The sequence below is a fragment of the Osmerus mordax genome, chromosome 5 (genome assembly GCF_038355195.1).
Source record: "Osmerus mordax isolate fOsmMor3 chromosome 5, fOsmMor3.pri, whole genome shotgun sequence".
Lineage (NCBI taxonomy): Eukaryota > Metazoa > Chordata > Actinopteri > Osmeriformes > Osmeridae > Osmerus > Osmerus mordax.
This window is the reverse complement of record NC_090054.1, coordinates 6038887-6058172: the sequence shown is the minus strand read 5'-3', so window position 1 is coordinate 6058172 and position 19286 is coordinate 6038887. Positions and strand designations below refer to the sequence as shown.

Sequence of the window (19286 nt, the reverse complement as noted above, 5' to 3'; positions counted from 1 at the left end):
GTTTTCATGTTTACCATGAATGTTTCATCATCTCTGCCATTTACTTTCAATCTTGTACAGAAATGCACATAGGAGCTCATGAAAGAAGAGTTTTAGGTTTTTTAAAGATCCTGTAAAGTGGACCTGGAAACGAGTTTTAAGTTCGCCACACCACAGAAAAATGTGTTATTAACTACCCATCCAAATTCGAATGATAAAATAAAACCGACAAGTATGTTAAATTAGGGTTTGAAATCGTGAAAAAATCAGCAGTCTTCTCTGCTTGAGACTGGGGGGGCGTGTCGCCTGAAGGAGCTGAAGCTCCGCCACTCGCTGCCTAGTGCCTACCTCCGACCCAGATAATGGACGCTATGTCAAGCCGAACAAAACCGTATAGAATTAGAATGTATTTGTTCAACGAGTGAAACACACAGATGCATATAAATGAAATGTTCCCCTGAGCTGTAACAGTAAAAATGGACACCAGAGACAGCAGACAGTGAGCTCTCCAACTAGGCTACTTCTAACACATTAGCTACCATTTCACCAAAATACCATCATTCTAAACCGAGTAGCCTAATATCAATTTAGCGGTTTGCACTAACTCATAGCAGAGATACCTCTGGAAAAGATATCTAGTATAATTATATCAAGCACACAGAACTGAGTGATGAACTGCTGGCGGCGGTGTATGGTCCAGGTGCGACCGGAGGATGAACGGCCGGAGGGGCGATGCTCGGTACGGCTCCGCGCTGCAAGAGAAGCCGTGTGTTGGTGAACCCCGTCTGTCTCTGGTCCATGTTAAAACTGTCCGCCGTGAAATGGTCAGTGCAGAGGCGGCTGTTGGAGTTTATCCGAGTTTATCCGAGCGTGGCTCTTCACAAAATCTATCCACCTATTTTTCCTTTCATTATCAATAGGGAACTTAAATGGCGTTGCAGCGCAGCTGGAGTTCTTGCATCCAGGGAAGATGCAGTTGCAGGTGGTGGGAGACATCCTGAAGCTAGCTAGCTAGCTGATGTAAGCTACAATAACAGTACAGCAGGAGGAGCCATTCAGTGATCTGACGTAGATAGGGCGAAATGACGTAGATAGGGCATTTTTGGCTCCGCCCATTAAAACCTGATCTGAAAACGGAAGAGAAACTGTTCTTCGGTTTAACTCCACATTTCAGTGTGACAAAGTTTTAGCGCTTTGCACATGCTTTCAGGAACTCATTTCACACGTATTTAATGTACTTAGAAAGCAAAACATGGAATTTACTTTACAGGATCTTTAATAACTGTGTGTATATGATATATCCAAAAAGTAATATCATGGCAAAAGTGTTTGCAACATGAGACAAATGTGTGCTTTTGAGACGTGTTTGTATTATTTTGAATGCAGTGCTTCATTTGCAAAAGAACATTTTGCATTTTGTGTGTGCAGTTGTTGGATTTGTGTGTTAAGTTTAGAAAAAAAGAGGACAAGTAGCTTGTAACTACACTACAAGTTGGCTTCATGCAATAGTCAACCAATAGTCTGTTCAATAATTTGTTTTAAATTGGCAGCAAATTCTGTAAACACGAGCATTCTCTTTCTCAGTTCATTTGTTTCCTTTCCTAAGGTTCACTTTAATCTGCTGTTGATCAGACCCCGAATGAACATGATCTCCCTGGGAGCTGGAGCTAGAGGAACAGAGGAGGGATGGAGTAAAGGAGGGAAGGAGGAAAATGGGACAGGAAGGGAAGAGGGGAGAAGGAGAGGTGGGGAAGAAGGGAGGAGAGAGAAAGAGCGAAAGAGAGAGAAAACTTATAGTGGTCGTAGGAGGGAACGTGGGAAGTATGAGGAAGGAGAGGAGAAGGAGAGAATGGTAAAAGAGGAAGAGAGAGGTAACTGATTAGTACTGACTGAAGGTCGATCAGTCAACAAGCAGGAGTCCCCCATCATGTGACCATAACTGACTTCAGACCATATGAGCGGTGACACATGAGAAGAGGTCTGGAAGGCCGCCCTCACTCATTTGTGGGGCTGAATCAAGATCAGCTTAGCCTGGATATAGACACTTGACCACTTCCGGCCCAGATTAGGCTTGGCCATCCACTCAAAACTCATGAAACGGCTTCTTAACTACTTTTTCTATGTTTTGAAGATTCTACGACTAGTCTTTATCCAGGAAACCGTTGTGTGTGAACACACAGTATATGTGTGTAGATGTGTGTGTGTGCGCGTATGTGTGTGATGGTGAAATAGACTCTTATCTATATTCCAGCCCTGTTACTGCACATCTGACTTTGCTGTGTTTCTTCTGCAATCAAACCACCAAAATGTATGGTGACTCAGAAACCTAGTGAATATGCTCACAAAACTTCCCACTTTACTCATGAAGATACTCAAAGCTATTCTACTCCTTATCACTGCATGTTCTACAGTATACATGCAACAGTACACATGTAAGTATTTAGGTCAACATCCGATGCTCATACATTGCCTGTTGTTTTAATGAAAATATCAGACAGGTAGGTACATATAAGTACCTAAGAGTAATGATAATTATGCTTTTGTGGAAAGATCATACGGACAGAATCTGTAAGAAAAATAGATTACAAAAATTTTAAGGCAGAGAATGTATTTCCTTCAACGTTTTAAGTCCTTTGGAGCAAGAAAACAGATTCTGTTACTATTCTTTACATCCGTGATCATGAGTGTTGCTAAGTGTTACACAGTATTGTAATTCCATCTGGTACATGTGTTTTGTCTGTTGTTTTTAAAAACAAAGCTGTTAAACCAAATATAAATGTCTTCAAAGATTGTAGATATACATACATATATATATATATATATATTATCATATGAACCTCAAAAGGTTAGCCAATAATATTGTTTCTGACACAAATCATGTTCTGCATAGTGAATTTTGCTGTATAGCCATCGGTACAAGGTACCAAGATTTAATCGTGTGAGACTTAAGAAGCGTTTTGTTCATCGAGCTGTTTTGAACTGAATAAGGAACACAAAAAATAAGAAAAACGTTCTTTGGTGTGTGTAATGTGTATTTGTAATGCTTGTCTTTGTCTTTTGTGCTTGTAAAGGTCAAGTGGTTTATATAGTAATAATTGTGAATGAACATAGTCACACAAGAAAAGGTTCACACCTTTTCTGACAATAAAGTCAATATCAACATGAATTAAATACAATTCTAAAGAAATTCATTTTATAGCCTGCTCTAGAAAATTTGAAAAACTGGCGAGATTGTGTAGGGGAAAGAGGGAAATGTGAGAAATGTAAGCGATAAGGGAGCTGGGGAACAATAGCAAAATCTCAATTTGAGGATGAGAGATACAACAGAAAATATTTGAAAAGAGAAAGAAGCAGGGTGACAGAAAGAGACTGGATAATTGTTAGAGAGTAACATTGTGGCTGGCGCTCCAAAAGGGACTGTGTGTGTGTGTTTACATTGTTAGAGAGTAAAGTTGTGGATGGCTCTGAAGGGACCAAGTTAGTTTTGCGGTTTTCAGTTTCAATGACAAAATAAACTTGTCTTCTCAGCTTGAAATGTTTGTTATTCATTCTGTGTGATTGTGTGTGTGTGTGTGCATGCGAGAACAGAGACTATTATTGCCATTTATAGTGTGTTTTTAATCTCCATTTCCCTGTAATTAAAGATTTATTGGATGTTCACAACAAAGTTCCTCAGTGTGTTCCTTTTCTCCCAGCTTCCAAAAAATCATGTGGTTCCCCCAAAAAAGACCTTACACACAGTGTCTGAGAGGATAATGTTTGTCATACAGTAACAGAGGTCTCACTGCCCTTTTGAACAAATTCAGACTTAAACCATATGGTCCCAGTGGTATTTAATACATATTGAATCATTCAGTATAAGTTAAAAAGAGACTGCATGTTAGAAATTGTTCATATGTTATATAGATCTATAGGTCATCTACAGAACTACCCTTAAAGAAATAATGTGTTCATTTATTACACACTTTCATCCAAAGAGACATACAGGGGGATTTAATTGATTGAAAGACTTAATTGTCATTGTATAGCTCTGCATTCATCAAAAGTGCCACTGAAGTTGGTGCATTATACAGGGCATAAAAACAAAACAACGTTCCTATTAAATAATACATAATGTTAAACACACAAGATAATGTTAGATAAACAGTCTCTTTCTTTGCAGTCTAACACTCCACCACTGAGTTTTACCCATACTCTAAAAGCTCTGGTGAAGTAAAGTGAGTCTAGAACAGCAGCTGGGAGATAGAGCTTAGGTTCTCGTGGCCTGTCACACCAGGTGCTACAGGAGGAGAGGAAGGAGAGGAGGAGGAGGAGGAGGAGAAGAGTAAGAAGGGTGAAGAAAGGGAAAGGGGGAGGAGAAAGGGAGGTGGAGGAGTAGCGGGAGCAGAAGAGGGCAGAGAAGAAGACAATGGGGAACAGCTGACAGGAGAAAAAGAGCAGGAGAAGCAGCGGAAGACAGTAGTCTAATATAACCACCATGAGCTACTCTTTGCCATGCGGGAAGAACAGAAGCTTGGTGGCAGCTCCACCCACAGCAGCTGCTGACACACTTATGAGTTTACCTCCGACACCCTGTCTCACTCTCTAACCAGCTAACAGCTACACAGCTTTCTCACTCTCTAACTCTGACATCACAACTGAACTCATAAGATACACCCTTTTTCACTCTCTGACTCTAGCTCTTAAACCATGTCTCACCCTCTAACTCTAGCTCTTACACCCTGTCTCACTCTCTAACTCTGACAGCACTGCTGTCTCAGTCTAATTCTAGCACTGACGACACAGCTGTAGTAATCAATTTAGACGAGATGGACATGACCCTCATGACCCCTCATGATCCCTCACGACCCAACATGAGGTGGCCCACTCAGTCATGAAAGTTACACATTACTTGGCATCTGAGAATGCCATGGTATCGTCTGTGTGGAGAAAATACATGATGAAGAGCTTCCATTTTCAGTAGACTTATGGCTGGAGTTACTACAATGACTTAATACGTTTCTCAAAAAACAAGCAAATTCTCTCCCCTAGTTCTGCTCCCCGTGCTGAATGGGCATCTCTGACTCTGGTGGTCCGTGTGCTTCACCGTAATGGAAGCAGGTGCTGGGGGACAAAGATCTGGCCATCAGGACCTTCCAGCCCCTCAGGGCCACAATGGCTCCCAAGCTGAGCTCCCACAGGGCCAGTCGCCTGCATGGCCCCTAGCCTGGGCCTGGCTCTATGGAAACTGAGTTCTAAGCAAGAATGCGCCCAGCCATCCATACTGTCCAAGCCCTCTGGAATACAAGGGGTCTGCCATGATGAATAGTGCTTCAGGAATGTTCGGGAATGGTCGGAAATGTGACAGGCATCATTCACACAGTCGTCATATAGGCTGTGCTTTATGTGAGACAGGAATGTTTGAAATGTTTAGGGAAGGAAAGATATAGAGATATAAAATGATGATGATTGCAGGGGGTTGTTTAATGTATGTGATTTATATGAGTCTGTATGTATTTGTGTGTGCATGCGTGCATGTGTGTGTGTGTGTGTGTGTGTGTGAGAGAGAGAAAAAGATAGAGAGAGAGCGATGTGTGATTTGTCATGAGTGTGTATGATGTGTGTGTGAGTAATGCTTTGATGTTTCTAATTTGGCCATGTAATCTGACTGGAGATTTACGATTGGTCAGCAGCAGTCAAAGCCAACAGAGGGTTGGAATGCTATTTAAGTGTGTGTGTGTAAGTAAGCCTGAATAAGGTTAGACAGTAGTAAAGGCTCACAGTGAGATCTATAAATCTCTGGATTTGACTGTAGTGTATAATGCCTGTCATGTCTGTAGAGAAAATTCCTAACAAATGACTCACACACACACACATACATACTATCCAGGTACAGGAACCACCGGCTAAGTTTGAGAGTACAGAGAGGAAGAACTGGACCCCTGGAGTGAGACCTCCCAGGACACACACACAGATGGTCTGTAGAGTGTAGCCCAACCTGCAACACACCACTTGTCTCTTCACACAAATGTTCTGAACATTTACACGAGCAGATGTGCAGTTGCGAAAGCTTCTTACATTCGCTATAGCAGACATATGCAGAGTGTATGTGGCCCATGTGCTGTTCAAAACCAACATCTTTGATGTTCCAAAAACCAATAACTTGTGTATATGTACAACGTATTACATGCGTACTGTGCACACACAGACAAAGAAATGCACATGCACAACAATACACAGATTTACACAGACACCCACACATACAGACAGAGACTAAACTTTTACATTTCTGCAATCAAGATGAAAAGCCAAGCTGTCCTTTTGTTCTGGGGATGCAGTGTGTTTCTAGAGAGATCATGATCTGTTCGACAGACTAACTATTTTACTAACTGTCATCACTCCAGTTTAGTAGTTCTTGCTCAATAGCTGTTTTTACAGACACTCTGAACGCTGAAACTTGGGTTAAAATCCATGAAGCAGAACTGATTGTACTGTATGTATCCTGGGCCAACTCGTGCACCCACCTCTGCCAACCTCTGTCACTAGCTGTGTGAACAAAACACTAAAAATGACCCGTACCATGCCCTACTGGACTGTGTGTGTGGTATGTGTGTGCATGTGAGAGGGATAGTTTGTGCATGTGTGTGTGTACATGTGCAAATGTGTGTACAGTCATGCCCTAACTGTTCACAGAAGAGCACAGGTCTCCTCGCACAGTGAAAGTGAACGGCATGGGGATTTCCTGGCATTGGCCTCAGATCTGAATGTTCTGTTTTGCTAAGACCACAAACTTGTTAAAACAACAAGAAAATGCTTTTGTTACAACTGGGTAATAAGACAAACTGCCAAGTCTACTTACATAACCTACTAGCAGTTCATTCACCTTCCTACATGAAACTTGATCTTATTGCTTGGGGCAAAGTGGGGAAATATTTGCCCTAATCGTTTAGGTTAATGCCCCATACAATATGTCTTAGATTCATGAATACAGTGTTGCAATTTGTGGTGCGTAATTTTGTTTATGTGTGACTGTTTGCATTGGGGTGAGCATACGAGCATAGCTGTGTGTTTGTGGGTGTGTGTGGGTACGTATGTGCGTGTGAGCATGTGTGTGCATCTGGGTCTGTGTTTAAGTGTGTGTGTGTGTGTGTGTGTGCATGTGTACAAACACACATCATTTCACATGGACATTCACAAGTCAAATGGAACAACCCGCAAACCGGTAGTAGTCTGTTTTATAAGCTTGCTGTGATCAGGAGACTTTGATCTGAATCTCAGAAGTCCCTTTTCACCCTCAGCTGAAAGACACTGCTCAAATACTGTCCTATAGTCAGGAGCTGCTTTTCCTTTTTGTCAGGCACACACAAACTCTCTCTTTCTCCATTGCTGTCTTTCTCTCTGTTTGTTTTGTACTCTAAAGTAGAACAACTTTATTTTCTTCTCTCACTCACACATGCACAAACTCTCTCAACCTCACCACACACACTCTTAAACTCTCGCTCTCTCTGGTTGTGAGAGAAGTCAATATGTGTCTGTCTGCTCGTCGTCAGTGTGCATACATTCAGCTGTTAGGACTGAGGCTCCAGACTAGCCTCCTCCTCCACTCTCCTGTCTCCATACTTGCCTCCTCCTCTCTCTCTCCTTACTAGTCTCCTCTTATCCCTCCTACATACTACATTTTTTACATAGGGACATCATGCTTTGTTATGTCCACTACAGTTATTCCTCTAAAACCTTAATTCGTAACATAATTCTCCTGCTTTTGTAACCTGCAGTATTTGGTTGGATGTACCTATCCCTAGTCAACTTAAAAAATTCTGTGTGTTCACTTCACACATGCACAATGCATATGTTTAAATTCTTCAAGTGTGTGTTCAGTGCTCTCCTGGTTTTGGACCCTTACCCACAGCTCAGTACAGAGTTGCATTTTCCCTGTCAAAATAAACTGTGTTGCTGACAGCCTATTTGCTTCCCCTGAACAACCCTGTGCTGAGTGGACTGCATTCAATGCATACTAGATGCATAGTGCTGTGATGTACACTCACTGAATAACATTTTACAATAAATCATAGCATGTTACTGTGTCATTTATTAGAGTATGAATCTAACAGTAGAAGATGGAATAAACACACTGCCTCGATAGCCATCCTAGTTTTGCAATGTCACGACAACAAATCTTTTTATACTACTGATTTTTTATTGGTACAAAAGACACTGTGAACTACATACTGTGTTTGGTGTTTGATTGTGTGACGGTGTTTGTGTGTGTGTGTGGTTGTGTGTTGGGGACTCTGCCTCCCTATGTATTTAACAATACAAATAGAGAATGGTTTCAGTTTGAGTTCCCCTTGGACACAAACAAAGAGAGAGAGAGAGAGAGAGAGAGAGAGAGAGAGAGAGAGAGAGAGAGAGAGAGAGAGAGAGAGAGAGAGAGAGAGAGAGAGAGAGAGAGAGAGAGAGAGAGAGAGAGAGAGAGAGGGAGAAAATGTTTTCTCTAGTGGACTAATGCCAATTGTAGATTTTTTTCACTTCACATCTGCATCCCGTTAAACACACTAATAATATCCCCCTAAAGCCAAAACTGGAGGACAAACACACACAAACACACACACATGCACACACATATATACACAACTCCTGTCAAAAGATTGGAAAGTTCAAGCCAGAGGTAAAGACAATTGTTTGGAGATTCACTTAAACTGTGAAACGCTTTCCTTTCCTGTCCAAACATATGTATGGTAGTGTGTGTGGTGTGTGTGTGTGTGTGTGTGTGTGTGTGTGTGTGTGTGTGGGGGGGGGGGGGGCTATGGAAGGCCTACAGTCATTCCATTATAGGAACCTGAACCCATAATATAAATATCTAGACTCTAATCTTCCTGCGCTAATTTAATCTAGCCTATATGTTTGACTTTAAGTTAATTCATGGTGGCTGCATCTTCAGACACGAGTTAGACGCACCGTGACTAAAGATTAACACATTCATTGTATTCTTCCTTTATTTCAGGGCTGGTGCATAAACCTGCGCGAACACTGAGGATAACGCATATCACATTGATACGGTTTTCTCTAGTGTGACACTGCCCAACTGGAACACAGGCATCCATGATTAAACAACTTAAAACACCACTTACGTCTAGTCATAGTTACCCAATTTTGGGTTTTCCATGTGTATACAACATACAACGTTTCAAATACTTTTGATTCGGGTCCAGAGACTTAACAAAGCAACTATGCCAATGGATCATTTATCACGTGGACCCTCCCACCTAGCGCCCTGCCAGGGAGGAGAGGGGGGCTCCTTCTCTGTGTGCCCCGGTTTATCTAGCTAGTTGCTACACTCTCCCTTGTCACAGTGCTCTCTTGGACTTACTGAAGGAAACACCGGACAGTGAATGTGCCGTTGATCGAGCATGGATTTGAAATTATTGGCGTTGATGGCTGTGTTAACAGTGGTGACGTATGTGCCTGTTTCACATGGTAAGGATAATCATGAACGGTCTTGTTTTAGAACATGACAACATTTATAAGCCCTACTCGTAGTTGTTCAATTGTTATTTAGATGGAGTGCATTTATGAGTCTGTGCAGACCTAGTGGCACACTGCAAAGAATCCTACCAATTGTATTGTTTTGATCTGTAACAGAATCGTTGGTTTTATTCCGATGGAAATTCGGTTGGAGTGGGAGAATTAATCGACTAAATGTTAAGATTTTACTGTAGAGGAATTAGATTTTTGTGAATTCACCAACTGCTCTCCAAAGCGTAAAGATATCAGTTGGTTACAACTGATTGGCTGGCTATCGTTTTAAAATATTAATCATAGCGTATAACGCATTTGATAAACCGTTAGCCTTTGTTTTGATACATTTCAAAAAAAATATATAGCACAGGCCAAGGTCTGCAAAAAAACGTGCATTGGCGTTCAAATCATCAACACCAAATTATTCAAGACCATTTGCTATCCTTTTGGGCTGTGAATGTATTCTTTTTATGAGCTTATTCCTGCCTAGGAAAGCCGTGAAGAGTTTAGCACTGTGCGTAAAGACGCTAAAACAAACACGCCTGCCTAGGTTCTTGCGGGCATGTGGCTGAAGCACAGCACGCCTGTGTTGCAACACTGATTAATGTGTGTATTTGTCCCTAGTCTTTGTTTTCATTAATTACCCTAAATTTAGACCGCAAGACAAAGCCGTGTAGACACCGGCGACATCAGTCACAACAGCCTATGAGTCTTCTTTGCCGTCGCTTTCATATGGTAATAACGTTAGATCAGGCGTTAAATAATTAGCATTTTTCTTCTCAGTCATCAGTGAGCATTTAATCCGCAGGTACAGTACTTCTCTTCAACGGACCGATTGACCGTTGAAGCACCTGGGCCCACATGAGATCAGACCTCCTAGCGCGTGGCTTTGCACCCCGTAATTAGGAAAAATAAATGTTGAGAGGCAAGGGCTTGGATTCTGACTCCATCTGCACGGAGATTAGATTTTTGAGCTGATCTCATTAAACCTATGGCCCATTAACCTATACAATTGAGCAATCTGACTTCCAACTCGGATTTTGGTACACATTTTCTGGGTCTATATTTCATTTCATAAATGTCAACAAATACATGATTGACTAAGTTACATAGTTTCATAGATCTCATTGCGAAGTGTTTTCTTGAAATTGAATTACAAATGTGCTCAGTGTTTTGCAACGGCAGTGAGTCATCTACTTTGTCTCACTTAAAGACTGTGCATTTGGTGCTGACCGCATAGCTGGTGCTGGTTTTCTGTATTGTCCTGAGGGGACATACCTTTCTGTGTTTCTAGTCTCTAGTCCTTTTATTCACCTTGATTGATCATTTAACTGATTTAATGCTCATTTGCTGTCTCATTGGGAAAGAAGTGTGATGTATTTGTAATTTAAATATCCTTACAGTTGTATTGTAAATCACTACTAACGTTGTGCTGTTAATGACTGTCCTCTCTGCATTCCTCTGTCCTCCCCTAGCCAAGCCCCTCAGTCTGGTGGAGAGGTGCTGGTGTCGTACGACAGCCAGCACCGTCCCCCAGCGCAGCATCCGGGAGCTAAGGTTCCTACACACTCCCAACTGCCCCTTCCAAGTGATGTGAGTACCTGTTGGACACTTACACATAGACAAGCATGCATGCGCGCATACAGACACAAAGGGCCTCATGTACGTACATTCGCAAACGTAGCATTATTAGCGCCATGGCCAACCCACAGATTGCGCACGCTGTGATAGGCCTACTTCAGTTTAAGTCGTATTTACAAAACCTGTAGGTCATCGGGTAATCAGCGCCTTTCTCCGCCCACTATACGTACATTGCGAGCATTTAAACGCGCAATTGAATGGGCCTCCTTCTCTCTTTCTATCATGGATCAGCCACCAAAGTCAAAACAGCGATGACTGTTTGAAATGATCCTGATGCCAATATTTGTAATGTAGCGAGGAGTTTATCAACTGCTGGAATGGAATGTGAACGCTGAGTCGGAGATTCGATGTAATCTTTGATTTCTTCCAGTAACTCTAATATTGCATGGCTGCTTAATCTGTAGCCCGTAATGATTTTGTGTTCACTCAACTCAAAAAGTGTGATCCTTGTGGCAAAAATCCTTTGTCCTATGTCTTCATCTTGCTCGGGTTACGGCTGCCATTTCACCAGGAGGCATATGCGCATCCTGGTTTAGGCCTTTTTTTAACAGGAGGAGAATTTTCACCGCAAAATAGAGGTGCGCTTTCACAGGCGGTTTTTGTACATACCGCGGAATACATATTTAGGCGCACTTAACGCATCCCCTCCCATCTCTTTATAGGAAACTCCCACTTTCCCCTTGACCCTCCCGTGAATGCATATGCATGACACGGAAAAGCGCAATTTGCCATTTTCAGTTCCCGCGACAGGCAGTCTGCGCTTTTACCTCAGTGCGGCATGTTTGTACATACCTCGCCATGCTTTACGCGCAAATTGCGAAACAAATACGCATGAAGTGGGCGCAAAAGCGTTAGTACATGAGCCCCAAAGACACACATTCACCAACTTTCCTGACTCTTAAACAGGGTGAGATGGACAGGTCCTCTTCTTGTTGGACATTTCACACCATCAATCTCCCAGAGGTGACAGGCCATGTGAAAGGAGCTTTGCCACACACACACTTTATTGTATCGTCTGTAGGTATAGCACCATAAGGCACATCTTGCAGAACGGATTGAGTGTGTGTATTTGTTATAGAGAAAGTTTGTGTGTGAGGGGGATGGAAATTGGATGCAGTTTTGATTCCACCAGGAAACAATAATTGTGGGTTTATACAGACCTCTGTCTCGGAAGCAGCTGAGCTTAATGGCCTGGTCTCACTCAATGGTATTAGATCAGGGTCAGAAACTCAGGAACAGAACAGAGCAACACTACTGCAGCCTTACACACTACACATTATAACACAATCAGGATCACACGCACACATACATACAAACACACAAGGAATTTGTATGCTGACCAAGACGCCCCATTCTAGCGTGTTTTACATTTACTCATTTAGCGACTTACAGTAAGTACAGGGACATTCTCCCTGAGGCAAGTAGGGTGAAGTGCCTTGCCCAAGGACACAATGTCATTTTGCACGGACGGGAATCGAACCGGCAACCTCCTGATTTTTAGCCCGATTCTGTAACCGCTCAGCCATCTGACTCGCTTTTACATGCTGTCAAGCAGGACACATGATCCAGTCATGACCCACGGCTCCGAATAGCCTCAGGCTTATTCTGGACCCCAATAGCTATACCCAACTGTCACTCATTAAGCCAAATGGAAAATCTTTATCTGCTTAACCCAATCTGTACACGTTGCATCTAAATTGAGTGTCAAATCTTTTCAATGTGCTGTTACTTTGTTTTAGTAAAATAACCTGTGATATGTAATCTATTGGTAATCTGTGACGCAATCTGTGTAGAAAGACGAGTCTGAGCTTGTATATGAGTGTGTATGTTTGAGAGAGATCAAGATCAGATGCTGTGTGTGTGTATGTGTTTATGTGTGTGTTTGTGAGACAGATCTGATCCGTGTGTTTTCCTCCATCATTCTCACCCCCGTGTCTGTTCCATGCTTCCTCAGAGCCAAGCTGAAGAACAACAAGGAAGTGTGTATCAACCCAGAGACCAAGTGGCTGCAGCAGTACCTGAAGAACGCCATAAACAAGTAAGAAGGAGATTTTTTCTGCTGCATTTCCATCTATCGTTGTGTCTTAAGTGGACCAAGACACAATGTGTGTTTATCTATGGTACTGTGCTAACATGTCTGGGCATTCTGAATTTATCTGACTACTACTCTCCCCCCTCTTCCCCCTCTGCACACATGTGCACACATACAAACTAACCCCTATAGATAATAAATTGATTGCTCCAAGCTTACAAGTCACTCCCCATGTACCCACGTACAGCATGCCAGCCAGGCAGACATGTCCTGTATATGGCTGCCGGCATGTCTCTGACTTGACTGTGCAGTTTTCATTCGTCATTGTCTAGGTGTGAAAGGGTCCTCTGCACAACAAAACATCTTGGTGGACGATGGCGCCATAGGCTGGAGGGGTCAATACAGGAACCCTCCATGCACGATGGGTGGGGAGGGGAGGGTGGATAGCCCTGTCACTGACAGGCGGATAGACCGGTTGGGAGACAGGCAGGGAGGCAGGCTGACAGACTGAACAGCTGTGTGATTGCATTTTTTCATAATGACTAGTTTCAGTAGCAATGCTGTACTGTATGCCTGCAGTTGTCTGTAAACATCTGAACACAGAGGGTCAACAGAGTGGTAAATAGCTGTGTAATTTCCCATGTGCCTGGAGTATGTATGTGGACAATGGGAGAGGCTCTCATTTGGATAAGTCAGAAAGTCAGAGAATGAAAATGAGAGAATGAATAAAAGAGAGTTAGATTCACGAGTCTCGGAAATGTATGTTGTGCTGCATTAGTTTAATCAGTGTATGTAGCTAGTAGGCTGTAAAAAACACTGACATACTAAAGGGGAACTGGGAACCCAGATGGGTCTTTGTGGGTCAAAATATAAACACAGTTTATTCTGGAACCAGATTGATCGAACCATTAATTTAAAAAAACAAATCAGAAATATTACCCATTTCCTGGACCCTTTCAACCCGGATGCTTTATCATGATTCTGAACGTACGAAGTTCAGTTAAGTCCAGAGGAAGCAGAGTTGCAGTGGCCATGTTTGGCTGAGTGCCCATCCAGTGGTGATAACCATCTCAGTGGGGGTTGGAACAGAGAGGGACAGAGCACTCCTGGATCCTCTCAGCTCTAACTATGAGAGGCAGAAGCCCGGCCTGCTAAAACAAATACTCATTAATAAACGACTCCAGGCTATTTACTGATGGACCAGGCAAGTGCTTGACCCCTCAGCCAGGGAAGAAAACCAGAAGAAATGATGACTCATTTTTTAAATCATCAGCTTGCTGCCCTGGAGTCTCTCTCACACTTTCACCGGTCATCTGTCATCGGCTCTTAATGCTGCTGTGTCTCTTCGAGCGCTCTCTCTTTGTGTCTGTGTCTTGCTGAACTGCTGGAGTCATGCTAAACATGTTCTGGCTCCTGCCAGTCTTTCTGAGATTGTAACTCACACGTGCTTCCCTCTTCTTCCTCCAGGATGAAGAGATCCAAACAGGCCAACTAGAGATAGAGAGTGAGCGAGAGTCTGCAGGATGGACAACCGAGGGACCCCACCTATCAACACGTGTGTAACGTGTGCTCCACTGATGCGCTGAACAGCACTTATCCTGACCCCCCCTGCAACTCCCCCCACTCCTCAACCCCCCCCCCCCCCCTCTCCACCACCAAGCGCCCCTACCCCCCCATCCCCCTACCCCCCCCCCCCCCCCCCCTCCGCCAAAACACCAGCACCACTCCCTCTTCAGTCCAAGGACTCCCCGTCCCCCCGCTACCCTCACGTGCCCCTCCCCCAACCCCATATAGACACCTCCTTTAGCACACAGAAGTGCAGTTATATCTATGTAAGTGTATGCCTTTATATCTATGTGATGTATACGTCTTCATTATTCTACGTCTTCTTCTCACTTCATCGGTAAAGTGCTACGTTTTGAAGGAAAGGTAGAGAGAGCAGGAGGAGTGGTAGAGACTTAGGAAGAAGGGAATGGTCACCATGACATCTGTGATTCACTTCTTCGCTGTTTCTGTCAGCTGTTATTGAGGGGCACTGTCTTGTGTGTATGCCTAGGTTCCACATGCACACACACATATACACGCACACACATACACATAGGAGAGCTGCAGATACATGGAGTACATAGCATGTACAGAGTACAGCAACTGTCTGCTCATTCATGTCTAAGTTGATCGCGTCTGTGTCCAGTGTTCCATAAATAACACAAAAGTCTGTAATCCAGTTCTTCCAGATGCTTGGTCAAAGCAAGAAGAGCACTTGGAGTCTGGTAAATTCTACTTTCACATTTGAGGTTTTGAGTTAATAGGGCATCATGATTTTGAGTATTTTAACTGGGTGGCATGTTGGTAATGCCGACCGTTCCAAGACAGTTACATTTTAGAATGCAATTAGGATTGTTGTTGTCATGGAAAGTTTAGAGCCAGCAGGGTGGGCAGTCTGGTGTAGGGTGAACAACTCTGGAGATGTGTGATGCTCTAAAGGTTAGACCTGCTTTGATCTCATCTCTGTGTGTGTATGTATTTGTGCTGAAATGCGGAAATCTAGAACATCTGGATATCAAACAGTGCAAATTAAGCGACCAATGAGTGTGTAGCAAACCCTTTACCGTAATTCTAGATTTATTCCACTTCCCTGCGACCTGCATGAACATACCTCACACACTTCACGTGCACACCAGACATGTCACACACACATTGGCAAATAAACACTAATTACATCACACCACTATCATGTGATGTATCTTGTTAAAGCAACCATCCTATGTGAGCCATTGCCAGGAAAAGGATGGTGCTATAAAAAAGATCCTGTAGTTATAGGATGTTACATGTAGTTTAGCAGTAGTTCCAGCTAGTACATTTTGTATCACATCCAACTTTAAAGACAGTCTGAGCTACTTTCCTTTGATAATACCTTCATATCAAATATATTTTCTAATCTTGTAGTCTGTTCTTGAGCTTCCTTTTAATGTGTGAAACAAATAATATGCAAATATTTTATTTTTGTACTCTTTTATACACCTAATGCATTGATACCATATGAAGGAAATAGAATGTATCACTCACTGTTCTTTGAATGTGATCCCTCCACCCTGGTGTAACTTCATACTAAAGCCAACATGTATGTACAACTGTAAGTAAACTGTTATCCAACACTATGGAATAAGCACGACCTCTTCATTACTGTTGTTCTTCTTACATGTTTTTATAGTAGCCGCAACGTTTGTAGAAAATAAGCGTTTTACAATCTGGTTAAGAGGCAGACCAGAGTGTGTACGCTCTCTGACTGTTATACCCCCTGCCATTTACTAAATTACCATGGACCTATTAAAACACACACATGCACACACACACATGCCGACAGACGCACACACACACACACATACACTCACGCACATAACGATAGCATCTACCAGCTCCAGGTTACAGGTTGCAAACTGGTACAGACTCCTATAGCTATAAATAGAACAGAGGGCAACATTTACACTATGAAATTCCACACATCATTCTACAATCAGGTGGTTTGATGGTTTCAAAGCCCTTTGTCTGTGTGATACGGGGCTGTTCTTGGAGCTATCAGATGGAAAGGGCATCCAGCCATCACAGACCTGACAGCAGCCAAACTGTAATGTACATGGACCAGAAAGGCCATAGGCCTGACAGGAACCATGCTGCAACAATACACAGACCAGCGAGGCCAGCTCAGACCTTTGATGTGAGCACACATGCCTGACCTACTCACAGAAGCCAGATGAAAGACCTAGAAAACAATCCTGCTTGTTAGTGAACCATTATCTCAAATTAGGAAAACATTCCGTTAATAGTAGCAACCTTTGACCCTGCTCCTGCAGTCTCTAGGGGTATGTGATACAAAACACTGTGTTGCTATTGGTGATGAGAGAGGTCATGATTAGGCTATCATGGAGTTGATAGCAGTCCACCAAACATGACACAGCATTTTTTTCTCTATCTACGAGTCAGGTGGCTGAGCGGTGAGGGAATCGGGCTAGTAATCCGAAGGTTGCCAGTTCGATTCCCAGTCATTCAAACTGACGTTGTTTCCTTGGGCAAGGCACTTCACCCTACTTGCCTCGGGGGAATGTCCCTGTACTTACTGTAAGTCGCTCTGGATAAGAGCGTCTGCTAAATGACTAAATGTAAATGTACGACCAAACAGATGGGCTTGTTGTTCCATGTACAGGTGATAATAGCCATTGTGTTTGTGCTAACTGATGGTGGAGGTTGTGTATGTCTGTGCGTGTGTGTGTGTGTGTGTCAGAGAGTGTTTGTGTGGGAACACAGGTGTGTTTGAGTGTATGTCTTGTGTGTATGAGTTTATGACTGTTTGTATGTCTGTGTGAGTTTGTGTGTTTGTGTGTGGGGACACGTATGCAGCAGTGATATACAGTAGTATGTCAATGACACAGAGCAGAATCACTTCTATAATTTAGCTGTGGTTTCACTGTGGAGTATAAAATCACCCAGATGCAGCAGTGACTATCTCATGAAAACGGATAGGGTTACAGTCCAACATCACAGCAGTGTCTTAATGACTCATGTACTGGTTGTACATGAGTGAATATGCCTTAAATATTTGTAACTATGCTATACTCTACTATACTGTGTGTATCCTTTTCTTAAACTCCTTTCAAATGTGAAAGCTTCTCTGTGTGACATTATCAACATACTATAGTATGTTTACCATACCATACTGTGATCATGTGACAAACCAAATTGTCCTGTTTTCTGCCTGTGTGGAAAGTTTTTAATTCTCGTTTGACTACAGTGTATGCAAATAAAATATATATAATTTTGAATTATAATTAATATTTGTACAATTATTTCTTCCCCCTTCATACACTGTATAATCTGTCCATAATTGGTAGTTTGAGAGTACGGTAGTTCAGACAGAGATACTTCAATATGTGTTTTCTAGTTTTAAAACTGTCTTTTTTATTTATTTCATAAATCAATGTGTTAATGGGATGTCTGCCAACGGACACCAGTTAAACTAAGCAGGTGGGGGTGAAAGAAAAAAAAAAAAAGAATCTGAAAAGCTTGTATAATTCTATACTTTTATGTTCACGTTATATTTCCTTGTAAATGGAAAATGGAAAAAATGTTGGTAGGAAAGTTTGTCTAAAACCAAAAATGCATGTTTGGTCAAAGTGGATAGACTTCAGTAAAGAGAAAGAAGTATGTTGAGCTTTAGAAACAAAGGTGGCTGGTAAACAAATACAAAGCTGTCACTAGCAGTTAAACACTCCAATCCTTATGCATGACAGAAAGCGTGTGAATATGAAAGACTTGTGTTGTAGGAACAAGAACCACAGGACGTAACAGAACATGCCCACGGACAACATAAAGCTTTGCTGTTAATCTGTGACTAAAGGGGATATACATATTTTTGAGTGTGGGAGTGATGTTATTGACAAGAATCTAGCTGATCAAACAAACAGTTTGTAATCTAACCGCTGATGGGCAGGAGTGTGTGACTCATTTCTCTCAGTAACAACGATGCCCTGAGGGTAAACACCCCCACATGGCCTCACCTTCTGTACCAACACACCAACTGAACCTGTCTGACCTAACTACTGGCACACCTGTCTCACCTACCTAAACAGAGCATGTCACCTACAAAGCTGACTTCTGAGCTACATTGTGTAACACCATGGTACCAAAGTGCAATGAGACTGATGAGATTGACTGGCTTCAGCTAGCTCCTGGCCTGGCATTTTATGTGTAACCTGCCTAATTAAATTACATGCCGTCAGACAAGTAAATTATACGGCCACACAGTTTGTGGGAGACTTTATTTTAGGGGGAAAAGATGAAATAACTAGTTCCAGAACCACCTGCGGTTTCTTATTCAGGTCCAGCAGTTCCAGAACCAGATGAGCAGTTCCAGATCCAGGCCTAAAAGTTTCAGAACCAGACCCAGCAGTTCCAGAACCAGGTTGAGCAGTTTCAGAACCAGAACCAGCAGCTGCTGCAGTGAATCTGAGCCACAGGAGTCATATGAAATCTATCCAGCAATGGCTTCACACGACTCCTCTGGGCTCGGGGCTTCAGCCACAGCGCCACACAAAAGGAGTGACACCTTGAAAGAGGAAGACAGATCTGTCATGTGAAATGT

At 42.6% G+C, this 19286-nt stretch overlaps 1 protein-coding gene across 1 annotated transcript; it reads left to right on the top strand.

Moving 5' to 3' along the window:
- Positions 1-9308: 9308 nt before the first annotated feature.
- Positions 9309-14753, top strand: cxcl12a (chemokine (C-X-C motif) ligand 12a (stromal cell-derived factor 1)). The gene is made up of 4 exons (XM_067236134.1): positions 9309-9435; positions 10953-11070; positions 13073-13156; positions 14618-14753. The coding sequence occupies exons 1-4, from the start codon at positions 9369-9371 to the stop codon at positions 14643-14645; spliced, it is 297 nt and encodes a 98-aa protein (XP_067092235.1). The 5' UTR covers positions 9309-9368; the 3' UTR covers positions 14646-14753.
- Positions 14754-19286: the final 4533 nt, after the last annotated feature.